This window comes from Myotis davidii, unplaced genomic scaffold, assembly GCF_000327345.1.
Source record: "Myotis davidii unplaced genomic scaffold, ASM32734v1 scaffold370, whole genome shotgun sequence".
NCBI lineage: Eukaryota > Metazoa > Chordata > Mammalia > Chiroptera > Vespertilionidae > Myotis > Myotis davidii.
This window is the reverse complement of record NW_006288615.1, coordinates 16215718-16229527: the sequence shown is the minus strand read 5'-3', so window position 1 is coordinate 16229527 and position 13810 is coordinate 16215718. Positions and strand designations below refer to the sequence as shown.

General features: G+C 33.2%; 1 protein-coding gene across 1 annotated transcript in view; it reads right to left on the bottom strand.

The window, feature by feature from the left end:
* Positions 1-13810, bottom strand: part of SP3 (Sp3 transcription factor) — a 69463-nt gene that overhangs the window by 3706 nt on the left and 51947 nt on the right. The window contains exons 4-5 of the mRNA XM_015561825.1: positions 6495-6687; positions 1123-1319 (exon numbers count right to left, since the gene is read on the bottom strand). Of these exons, the coding sequence (XP_015417311.1) occupies positions 1123-1319; positions 6495-6687 (390 nt within the window). The remainder of the gene's footprint in view (positions 1-1122; positions 1320-6494; positions 6688-13810) is intronic.

Here is a 13810-nt window from a genome sequence, read left to right as displayed (position 1 = left end):
CCCCCCGCCATTCCCCATTTCATTGTTTCTTATATCCTACTGACCAAATTCCACTGAGGAAAAGTCTGTTATAGGGTCACAGTAAGGCAAGCCCATTGCCCAACAATCCCTTACTATCCCAAGCAATCATGATCTCTGCCTCTAAGCATACTTTATCTACTTTCTTACATTGTTTGTTGTAGTTATAAACAACTCATCTGTCTACCTACCTACCTACCTGAGCAGTGAGACAGAAACTATAAAACAAGTAGAGCATCTTAATATGTATACTACTAAATACTTCACAGGTTATGTTATGTACTATTTAAAGCAATACAAGAGGGGTGAAAGCAGGTCAGAGACAGCTTATTTGCTTAATCTAACAGAGTTCATGGATTTGAATCCAGATCTAGGGAGACTTCAGAATCCAAAATGTCCTCCATTTCACCATGCTTCTTCCTTCTAAGCTCTCTAGGACTGAAAGTACTTATTTCTCAATTCTTCAGTGTTGAACATAGACTGATGAACACCTTGATCATTACATGGTAGCAGGAGAAAACTATCTCTAAGTTATAAATTAGGATTAAGTTTGGGTCATTCGTAGGCCCATTTTATGTAACAACCACACACTATATAAAAACAATTAAATGAAAGAATCTTAACATCAACAATGCCTTGGTTATTTCTCAATGAAATGTCTTTTGCCTACATCAGACATTAAAACAAGAGAAAAGGTGAATTGTCTAACTTCATTAGGGGAAAAGGAGTTATTTTTTTTATTAAAGTGTTGAGGAAGATGAAAGAATAAGATCAACAGCAAAAGCAGACAACTAATTTAATAGGTTTAACATAAACAATAATAGCATAAATGTGGCTTAAGATATTCAATAATGTAAAAAAAAAAGACACTAAAAAAGAAAAAGCTAATTAATGTCTGCATAAAACAAAATGTTATAAGATAAGTCATACTGGCTTGTTTGGAATTAGTGTTTTTAAACTGGTGCTAATGAAGATAAAAATTTGATGTGATTGGTCATATTTTTTAAATTCAGCTCAGGTGTGCTAATAAACAAAACAAAAAACTTTCAAGATAGTATGTAGCCCTATAATTCATTTTGTCTGTTAAAAGTAAATATTAGTAACCTGTATGTGTTCTTCTGTGCCTCTGTAATTCATCACTTCGAGTAAATCTTTTACCACAGAACATCCAGTTACAAACAAAAGGGCGCTCCCCAGAATGCCAACGCAGATGAGCTCTCAGATGTGAGGTCTTCCCATAGACTTTACCACATCCTGGTATATGACAAATGTGTTGCTTCTTTTTCCCAAGATTGGTACCTCTAAAAAACACACACAGAATAATATATACTTACATGTAAATATTCAAATGAATATTATCACTTATATTATATATCACCATGTTACATTTCAAATAGAAGACATTATCACCATGAGGTCAATCAGAAACCAAGACCAATTAAAATCAATTTAAATAAAAACTTTTGTTTCAAACATGTTAAGTTTTACATGTTGATTTTACTCAAGAATTAATTTAATTGCTGTCCAAATGTAAATACGTTAAAGTATTATATAATTTAAAAGGACATTTTATGTATTTAAAAAAATGTAACAAAGCTATTTATAATCTGTCAGAACCATTCACAAATTCTATGCATAGGCCCAATCCCAATTTAGTTGTATGGGAAACTAAGTCGTCTACTCAAAGTCATGCTATTGGCTAATTTAAAAAGGAAATAAACCAAGCATGAATACATAACTAATCACAGGTACAATTAAAAGGTAGATAGGCACCTTAAGCATATTTACTCATATATTTATATGGCCACACCCTGAATATACACTGGACAAAGTTTTAAAAAAAAATTTGGACGAAGCTTTTTGTCTTAGTTCCTTTAGCACTACATGAATTAAATATAAATAAAAATTATCTTTACAGTTAAAATTTCCCTCATATTAACCATGCAAAGATACCCCAAATTATACATCAAAGATATAATAAAATACAATTTCTCCACATCGCAAAATTTTACATTTGTTATATTTCAGTATTGGTACCAAGAACAGGGTTTGGGAGATATATGCTTAGATGGGTGAACAGAGGTAACTTAGACTAAGCAAGAAGAAAAATTTTTGGATTCCATAACTGATATTCAAATAATCTTAAACACTATAAAATAATACTATAGCTTTAAAAAAAATTAGACTAGTTACTGAATAAACATGAGTTTATAAAAAACATGTAACATTTCAGACTCACAACTGTCAAAACCATATTATATAAAATTTGCAATGTTTCTCTGAGATTAACAAAGGTACATTTAAGAACCCCCCAACTTCCCCTCCTCCCCCAATCTCAGTCTAAGTTATAGCCTGCAAAACTTCCATAAGCCTGAAAATCCTCCTGTATATAATACACCTATCATTTTTCAAATTTTACTAGAAAAATGCGTATTTCCCCACATTTATATTTTAATGTACTCACACTCAGTAGCATGTGAAATTGCCATAGGACAAACAGTGCTAAACGGTGCAGTGCTGGCTGTTAGATGCCATAGGTGTTCTGAACAGGGAGACATCAATGTGGGCTCCAGTAGTTAGAGAAGGCTTCGTGGAGGAGGTGGGTAGGATTTAGATAGAAAGGAGGGAAGGCATTCCAGGCAGAGGAATAGCATAAGTAAAGACAAGGAGGAATCATGCTGTTGTCTCAAGGGCAAGGATGTCATAATCTAACACAATTCTAGTTTCTGCTCCAGTCCACCCCCAATTTCTACAACTCTCTTTAAAGAGCTGAGTTGAGTGAAACAGGTTTTACTGGCTCACCTGTAATGCCAAAGTCTTAACCAAAGCCAATATGTTTCCTTCAATTTAGCTTATTCTTAAATAGCCCTAAGAAAAAGAGCAATGTTTGTGGCTCCTGGTGTGCAAACCAATTTTACATATCGTGTTCACCATAGCAATTTCACAGAGAACCCAATTTGGTTCACTGTTGTACTCTCCTAAGACTACCAACTCAGGTGAATCATGTGCTTTTATAAACTCCAAAGTGCTATTTTACTAACTTAGCAAAAATTTAGCTTGAGAACACTAACAAAGCACAAGATTGTAACAAAATACAGCAACAAATTTGGGTTCTCAAAGAACCAAGAAGCCAGGGAAAGATAAAGATATTCCTCATTATTAAAGATATTAAAGGTATTCCTCATTATAAGAAAATAAGAAATATTCATTATTTGGAGAAAGGACAAGCATCTAAGAAAGAAAATAAAAATAGAGATGGGCACACATAAATATGTAATTTAAGGGAAAGGCTCAAAATGCAGTCCAAGTTTCCATTTAAAAAGGAAATTCTATTCCAGATAAGAACTAAATATGCTAGGTATGAATTTAAATGGCATGTGATGATGTAAAAGAAGGAAAAGAATTGAAGTAAGTTTCTCAACAAACTTCAGGTAACAAAAGATTTAGCCACACGTTTTCTTCATAATCATTCCTCTAATACTTATTATATTATCTGAAAAACCAAAGAATTTTAAATTTCTACTATTTCTGAGTGCCTAAGCATGCTCCAAATAATTTAATCATGCCAAGATAGAGTGACAGAGTAAATAAACTAAAGGTAGAGGGATTAAGAAAAGCTAAATATCAAGTCTTTCTTTTGCTTGGGATGGAAGAAATGGGACACAAACTGAGCTGACACAGAAAACAGATTTCTGCAAAATAATTTTTTGAAATATGGATTGTTTAATCTACACAAAATTGACATAACAATGCCTTTAGAATGTATATTTCCCTTTATTAAATTTATTTGTCTCTTCCACTAGAGTAAAAAATATCTGAAGACTGGTTCTGCTTAAAAAATATTGGCTAAATGGCCAAATAAATACTGTTTTTATATTTAATTATATTTTACATCTTGCTCAAAAGGGTAAACAAATGAAATTTAGTTCTCTAAATTACACATATTTTATTTAAAGAATATGACAGAGAAAAATGGCTAATAACCTAATTTTTTTAAAGTACCACCTGTCTCACCTATTATGCTTTTACTAGAGGCAGCAATTGTCAATGATACAATTGTGCCATATATATATATGCTGAATTCTGTTCAAATGAGTTCTAAGAAACAAAATAAAAAATGTTTGTCTTACGAACATCAATTTTGATTGCTTAGAATAAGTTATTTTAAAATGAACTTACAAAACTTCTAGAAAAAATATAAGTACTTTTATAATCTTCGGATTGAAAAGTTCTTAAAAAGCAGGACAACAAGACATCACATAAAAATTGTTAACTAAAAAAATTTGGGCTTAAAAAATGTTTGCAAACTAAGTAATGAAACTCATTTTTCACTTGTATAACAATGCATTTTGCGAACCACAGACATAAAGTTGAAAGGCAATGTAAAAAAAATGTCTGTGTATGACAGTTAAACACGCAAATTAACAGGTTCACAGAAGACATAAAGAAACAATGCACAAAATAAATTTTAAAAGGTAAAATAAGCATACCAAAAAATGTTCAATCTCACAAAGAACAAATATACTAAATAAAACAATACTGAGGTATTACTTTTCATCTGTCAGACTTTAAAAGGTTTGAAAAAAAATATTATAAAATCTAGTATTGGCAAGGGTGTGGAAAAGCAGATATTCTCATACACCACTGGTGGAAATAATAAATTGATAAAGCCTTTCTAGCACACAATTCCCTTTGATCCAAGAATTCCACTTCTACCAATTTACACTGATGAAACAATTAGACAAATGTGCAAAGATGTACGCATGAGAATTAAAATGACAATAAACTCCCCCCAAAAAAGAAGTTAAATTTTTATGCATCCATACAATAGATGCAAACTATATAGACTTGGCAATGTGGTCACAAAAATTTTCAAAGTAAGAACAGACATGTAAAGTAGTGAGAATAAAATAACTATACTTTAAAATATTTGTAAAGTCTGGAAGGATATATATGAAAATGTCACAACAGTTATCTTGAGGTGAGGTAGGATTTGGGTATTCTTTTAATACTCTTCTATACTTCTGAATTTTTATGAGCATGCATTAGTTTAATAAACATTTTTTAAAGATTTTCATTTTAAAGAATAAGTAAAACAGGCCAGACCTTGATCCTCAATTTGACTTTCATAAACAATTATCTTGAAAGTTCCTCTAAAAATGAGTCAATTTCAGAAGTTATTGCCTAACTAAAGAGTTCCATTTACTTAAACTGACCAAACTCAAAATAAATACAATTTCAAACAACTGAATAATTACCAGTAAATACAAATATCTAAGCATCAGATGCCGAAGTAAATCCACTTAGGAGGCAGTATAGTGGTAAAGTTCTGGACCAAGAATCTGGAACCAGATATCTGTTATATGTGCTTCATACAAGTCACTCACCTCTCTATGCCTCACTTATAAAACTATCTAATCTCTCAATGTTAGATGTTATTATCATTACTACTATTGCTAACTGGCTGACCAATGTGCAAATCAACTAATAAGATCAACTCAAAGGCAGATAAAGTCTCTATTATATCAAACTCATTAACTGTATCAATAGCATTTTTGTCTGTTTAAACAGTACATTTTTGAGAGAGGTATGTTAAGGCCTTTCACTATGACTGGGAATTTGGTTTGTATATCTTTAGTTCTCAGCTTTTGCTATATATTTCAAAGATGTAAGGGAAAGATACCATGACTACTAAATCTTGGCGGAAACTTTGTTATTAAGAAATATACCTCTCTCTATCCATTTGATGATTTTTACCTTAATCCTACCTTGCCTGACATTAGCACTGCTATCCAAGTTCTCTTTGTTAACATTTGCCTAATCAATCTTTTTCCATTCTCTTAGCTGGATTTTATGTTCTTTAAATATGATCGGAGTCTCCATCCCTTAATTACTACGCTTAATCCATCCATATTTAATATAATTACTGGTCTGTTTTGAGTTTATTCCTGTCATGTTATTCTGTCTTAATGTTTGTTTTTAAAAACACTAAATTGAAATATTACAGTTCTACTTTTTAAACACTTACATCATTAAGGCTTATTATTTATCTGTTGAAAATGAAAATGCTTATGGTTACAACTATTTCTGAATGTATGTTTATACAACTATTCTCAAGCTCAGAATCAACTTTTTATCTGTATTTGGGCAAATCTCATTGCCATTTTGCAAATAGGCTGATTTCTGACATGAGACTGTCAAATGGCATCTATTACACTGCTGTTTTAAATAACAAAACAAAAAAAACCCTACATAGCCAACCAAGTAATTTTAGTTTTAAAAACAATGTTTACATCTGAAAGTTTTAATTTTATACATTTTGTTCTCAACTTTTTCTGCAACACTCATACATACATACACACAAAATAATCATGTAATGAGTAATATCCCATAATTAATGATATGGCATGCACTATTTCAAAAATTAGGGTGATGATATAAGCAGTCTTTTAAAAAAATGTTTAATGTGTGCATACCTCCCACCACCTTCTTTACAGTTGGGACAGGTGCAAGCTACCCTCCGAAGTCTTTTTCCTTCTTGATGTTGTTGGTCCCCTTCTTCATCTACCACCTGTACTCTTAAATGTGTTAGATCATTGGTATTCAATGTAGAATCACCACTGAGCTGCCACTCTTCAGGATCAGGTTCTTCTTCCTTGATCCTAATATCTAAAGAAGAAAACAAATACAGATGAGAAGCAGCCCAATGGCCCAAAAATGAAAGCATCAAATCTAAGCCACACTAAGGTAAAGTGAGTACTGTACTATGTAAAATCGTTCCTTGTGGCTTATCCTTTCAAAACAATCTCTTCATTCCAAATATCAAAGATGAAGTCAACAGGGGAATAAAACCAGAAATGAGCTTACTTTTTTAAAAGAGTCATTAAGAAAAGCAAGTGATTTTTTTTTTTGAGCAAGCTCAGTCATAAACAATCTGAAACTTCATTATAATTGTTCAATTAGGCAAAAAAATCCAATGGTCAATTCAGATTGGAACAAATTCTAAACCTTAAACCTCTCTTTCACAACCTGTATCAAATATGTGTAGTCTATAGGTACTATGTGAATGCAAAGAAAAAAAAAAAGGATGGCATTCACTTGAAACTGTTACTCACACACTTAAGCTTTAGAGTCAATCATTACTAAAATGGCCACATCACTGTGGAAGGAGGTATAGAAGTATGAAAGATAGTTTCTGTTTTAAAGGAGTTCTATTTTAAACCAGACTGGTAAACAAAAAGAGCAATGGTGAATATGGCAGGAAGTTTTATCATTTTCTCAGAAGAGCTAAACATCTTTATTTATGTCGATAATGATGCATCATTTTCTACTAGAAACTAAGAGTTGTTGTTTTTAATCTTAGAAAACTGATTCTTTTTTAAAGAAATAACACATAATTTACAACACTGAATATAACCATTTCCAGTAAAACAAATCTACAAATTTTTATCTTGATTTATGCAAGCTAAAAATCTTAGTGAAAATTTATCATTTTAGATCTGTGTCACTAATAATTGGGCAAAAATAACTTAAAATACCAAATATACACCAAAACTCCTAAATTTATACTAATGAAAACTAAACTGTATAACCAACAATCAATAAAAATGGCTCAAACAGTTTAAAACTAGTATATTTTATCAGAATAACCACAATCAAGAATCAGGGGGAAATATGGAAAAAGAGGGGACCTTCATGTGAGTCCTGTCAGTCCATTTTCAGCCTCTCATCTCTCTTTTGTCATTCCTTGTTCTAACAGCCTCCCAAATTTTCTTCCTAATATAAACTCAATGGCATCACTTTCCTGATTCAATACTTACACTAATTCCCTATTTCCTACAGTGAAAAATCCAAACTCATTAACTTGGTATTCAATCTGGCCCCAACCACTCTTCCAACTTGAGTACTGAAACACTGAAATTCTCATCCTTTTCAGAACACATGTTCTTTCTCAATGTCATGCCTTTTGCCTGGACTGTTTTCTTGCTCTTTCCTTTTTCATCTAACTAACCTCTACTTACCCTATAAGACTAGTTCAAATGTTATCTCCTTTATACATGCTTCTTGTAGAATTAATTATATTTACTGGCTCATATATCCCTTTAGATAATGAATGCTTCATTCAAAAGTGCTCAGAAAATACAATCTGACTGAATGAACAAACCTCCCCTAAGGAGGAACTCCCAATATAGAAGTTCCTGGAAAGACTTTGCCCTCTGCTTTTCCATGCTATCTGCAAGTAATATATAAAGAGAACAATTTTATAACTTAAAGAGTCAATTCATATGCACAGGTCCACAAAGTGATCACTAAAGACACAGTATTACACCCAATTTTTAACCATTTCATTTGTTCATACACATCTGGATATTTTAGAATCTTAATCATATAATTAATAATCTAGTAAGTTTTAAATAACTTCCCTTTGCCAACTGCATACCAATTTAATACAGACACCTTAAACATAAGCCTTCAGTACTAGGCAATCAAGTTTACTTCTTCCTCAATATCTTAATATAAATGACAGGAAAAAAAATTTTTCTGTGCTGTATTAACAGCCCCTAGTTATTCTTAGAAATCTATTTATAAGACTCGGGAGAACAGGAAACAATAATCCATCAAAATGACTCCTAAAAGTATTAAAAGATACTCAGTATTATTAGATATCAGAAAAATTAAAAACAAAATAAGATGTCTGATACTTCCACCATAACAGCTAGAAACTTTAAAACAGACCAGGCCAATTGTTGGCAAAGTAATGGAACAACTGAAACTCTCCCACATGGTGAGTGGGTGTGTAAATTGATGTATCAACTTTGGAAAATCTTGTGACCATATCTTCTAAAGCTGAACTTATGTACACCTTATAACCCAAGCAATTTCATTCCAAGAGAAATGCATAAACATGACATTAAAGTAAACAAATTTATCCTAAACTGTAAACAACTCATATCCACTAGTAATGAAGGGAAAATAAATCATGAGCCCTAGCAGGTTTGGCTCAGTAGAGCGTCAGCCTGCAGACTGAATGGGTCAAAGGTTTGATTCCAGTCAAGGGCCCATGCCTGGATTGCAGGCTCCACCTCAGTAGGGGAGCGTGCAGGAGGCAGCCAATCAATGATTCTCTCTTATCACTGATGTTTCTCTCTCTCCCTCTCCCTTCCTCCCTGAAATCAATAAAAAAATATATATATTTTAAAGAAAATAAATGACACAATAAATCATGACACAAATAAATCCAGGATCACTCCAGGTGCTGTATTAAAGAGACTACTGCTAGGAGGCAAGGGCAGAGGTACAGTGACTACATAAATTAGGTGGCTACTATATTATCAAAGCAAAAGATGACAGTGGCCTAAAAACTAGGGTTGATGCAGAAGTGATAAGGAATGGTCAGTCAGGAAATATTCTGTAGGAAGAGTCAAAGATATTTGCTAACAGGTTTCATAATAGGATTTTATGTGAGGTGACAGAACAAGAAGTTACAATTCTAAGGTTTTTGTCCTAAGCAACTAGACAGATGAAGTTGTCATTAACAGAAATAGGATAGGCTGAAGGAAAGATTGTGGGAAAAGAGTCCCAAGCAGGGGCCCGTTTTTGGATATGAAAGTTTTGAGGTGCCTATGAAATATCCAAATGATGATCAGGCAGTTGATGGGTGAGTCTGCAGCTCAGATAGAAGCATGGCCTGCAGATATAAATTTGGGCATCATCAGCATATATAGTTGGGTTACTGAGAGTCACCTGGAATGGAATGTAGATAGGAAGAACTGCTGGGGCACTTCAAAGTTAACAAGTAGAGAAGATTAAGTTAAGTAAAATAAGGGCTGAGACATGACTTTGGATGTTACAATGTGGTAATCACTGGTGATCTTGACAAGAGCTGTTTAACAGTAGAGAAGTGAGGACACAACCCTATCTAGAATAGATTCAAGAGACTGGAAAGAGATGAATTGGAAACAAGTACATACAACTCTTTCCAAGAGTTTTGTTAGGAAAACAAGTGTTATAAAAATGGCACTGAAGTTCCTAAACTAGACCACAAATGTAGATTTGGCACAAAAGAATACCTGAAATAGTGTAAATTAATCTTTATATTCAGTAGCTATAGCTGTGTAATACAGACTAACAATATAAAAAATTGTTATGCTTATTTAAACTTGACTTTTGGTACTTAAGAAAAAGCAACATAAATGCAAAAAATGTAAGCAATGGAAATAGAAATTCTCAAGGAGATTTGCATACATATTTAAGAATTTTAAAAACCAATTAGCACTGTTTTTTTATGTGAACTCTACCTCAAAATGTTTAAATTTCCTTTTCAGCTGGCCTGGTATATGACTGACAATATCTTTATCCTATGATTATAGTTGTTTTTTCAAAGCATTACTCCCCTGCCCTAAGAAAACAAGTTTCCAAAAGGGATATACAAATAAATAAAAAAATTCCTGCACACCTGGGCAAGAATTGAAGAGAAACAAATCCACCCTGAAGGTTAAAACCCAAAAATAGAAAATCCATTTAATCCAAGCATATATAAACAGCAATATGCAGCAGCATACTAAAAGCACACAAAAAGTGTAAGAATTAATGGGTGTATATATATGTAACATAAAGACAGCTGGCATGAACTTAGTGAAGGCACCAATGGTAACCTTTATAGTCATTTATAATAAGCATTGATAATTCTGGGCATGCCTAGATTTCTATTAAAAATATTATAAGAAAATGCTAAATGCTTTCTACTAAAATTATTTCCTAATTATTTACCAATAAAGCTAATAGAATATTTAAGATAAAATTCTTAACTGGTTTATTAAGTCTAGAGCATATAATTTAAATAACACTATATAAATATGAATTACAGCAGTTGATAAAATGAGACATTTCCGTTATCAACAGCTTTCATTAGAAAAGGGACATATGTAATACTTTCAACAATAAAAAATTATTTTTTTAAAAATAGCTTTCACTAGGATTTTGTTCTTACCAAAGGCTTTTATAGTCTCTGCCTGCCTCCAATTTTAAGCACTGATAAAATATACTTCATTTGATTCTAAAAGTTTATTTTTTGTCTCTTTTAATGTTTTGCTGCCATAAAAATCACCTAAACGAAATTGCAGGGTAATCCTATAAGATCTCAGCTATTATTTTAATTAGGTTTTCATATTCATAACTATTCAGATTCCTATGAACATTTCACAGCTCTCAAAAGTTTTTATTTCCAACTTTTCTTTCAAGGGGATAGTTTTAAATTATAGACATGGATTCCTAAAAATATAACTTCTCTAGTCTAATCAAAATAAGCTAACACTTGCCCTGACCGGTTTGGCTGAGTGGATAGAGCGTCGGCCTATTTACTGAAGGGTCACAGGTTCGATTCCAGACAAGGACATGTACCTTGGTTGCAGGCACATCCCCAGTGCGGGTTGTGCGGGAGGCAGCTGTTTGATGTTTCTCTCTCATCGATGTTTTCTAGCTCTTTATCCCTCTCCCTTCCTCTCTGTAAAAAAAATCAATAAACTATATTTTAAAAAAAATAAGCTAACACTTTAGGGCAGTGGTTCTCAACCTGTGGGTCGCGACCCCTTTGGGGGGGTCGAACGACCCTTTCACAGGGGTCACCTAAGACCATTGGAAAGCACATACATAATTACATAGTTTTTGTGATTAATCACTATGCTTTATGTCCAATTTGTAACAATGAAAATACATCCTGCATATCAGATATTTACATTACGATTCATAACAGTAGCAAAATTACAGTTATGAAGTAGCAACGAAAATAACTTTATGGTTGGGGGTCACCACAACATAAGGAACTGTATTAAAGGGTCGCGGCATTAGGAAGGTTGAGAACCACTGCTTTAAGGGAAAATTTTTAAAAACAAATTTTATTCCTTTTTCAAAATAATCAATCTATCACTATCTCTGCTTTAACATTAAACGATCTCTTCCCCACAAACCAATCTCCTTAGATTTGGATGATTACTCTTCTGTGACTGCTCCCTACCCCCATTTAAAATTAATATTTATTTCTACTAATCTTTTCCAACCCTCCCATGTCCCGCTTCTATTTTTTTTTAAGTATATATTTTTATTGACATTAGGGAGCGGGAGAGAGAGAAACATCAATGTGAGAGAAACGTTATTCGACTGCATCCTGCATGCCCCCTACTGGGGTTTGAGCCAGCAACCCAAGCATGTGCCCTGACCAGGAAATCAAACCAGCAACCTCTTGGTGCATGGGATGATGCTCAGCCAACCGAGCCAACCAGCAAGGGCTTCCCCTTCTATTTTTTTACAGCAGCTTTCCAAAGCTGTTCTACCCAACTGGGGATTACAGAGTAATAGGATTATTCTTCCTATTAAATGTAGAAATAAAAATGTTTATAGGATTCATACAATAAACATAACTGGAAATAGCTGATTTTCTAATATGACTTATAGAAGGCCTCATTTTATAGTCAAACCACAAATATATGAGAAAAAGTCAATGTGATTTTCAATTAATACACTGTAAATAGTGAAACATTAGCTATATTTAATCTGAAGTAATAGATAAGTCCTTTTTAAGTCAACAGTGTTCTACTCTGTCAGATGATGGTGATCACGTACATGTAAGATTTACCACTTGTCAGGCACCATTGTAAGCACTTAATATATATTAACTTCATGCTCCCAACCACCCTGAGGTTATTATAGTAATATTTTCCCCCACTTTCTAAATGAGAAAACGAAGAGGTTAAGTACTTTGCCTTAAGTCACATAGTTGAAAACGGATAGAGCCAGGACACAAGACAAAGAATTATGTGAAACCATATTATAAGTGTTGCTATAGATCATCAGTTCCCTACTAGGGATAGTTTCCAGGAATAGCAGGCTTAAATTAGCCTCCCCTATGAATATGTGAATTTAATTATAGTTTGATCAAATTAATATAACTTTGAAAATCTGGGGAGGACAAAGAAAATGCTGTATATAATACAATGAAATACTGTGTGACCTTTAAAAAGGAAATCCTGGCCCAGTGGTTAGTGTCCGCCTGAACACTAAAGGGCCTCAGGTTCAAATGGTCGAGGGCACATACCTTACCTGGGGTGCAGGTTCATTTCCGTACCCCAGTCAAGGCAGAAAGAGGCAACCGCCCTCTCTCTCTCTCTCTCTCTCTCTCTCTCTCTCTCTCTCTCTCAATCAATATAAACATTTTGTTTTTAAAAAAAGAAAGACTCATGGACACAGACAACAGGATGATGAATGCCAAAGGGAAGGGGAGATAAGGGGAGGTAAGAGAGGGTAAAGGGGGAGATTAAGTGATGATGGAAGGAGGCTTGACTTGGGGTGGTAAACATACAATATATAGATGAAGTATTATAGAACTGTATACATGAAACCTGTAATTTTATTAACCAATGTGACCTTAATAAATTAAAAAAAAACTTTTTTTAAATAATGAGTATAAACAAGCAAAGAAAGAAAGACTTAGTTTACTCTTCTTCCTAGAACAGTGGTTCTCAACCTTCCTAATGCCGCGACCCTTTAATACAGTTCCTCATGTTGTGGTGACCCCCAACCATAAAATTATTTTCATTGCTACTTCATAACTGTAATTTTGATACTGTTATGAATGTAAATATCTGATATGCAGGATGTATTTTCATTGTTACAAATGGAACATAATTAAAGCATAGTGATTAATCACAAAAACAATATGTAATTATGTGTTTTCTGATGGTCTTAGGCGACCCCTGTGAAAAGGTTGTTTGACACCCAAAGGGGTCGCGACCAACAG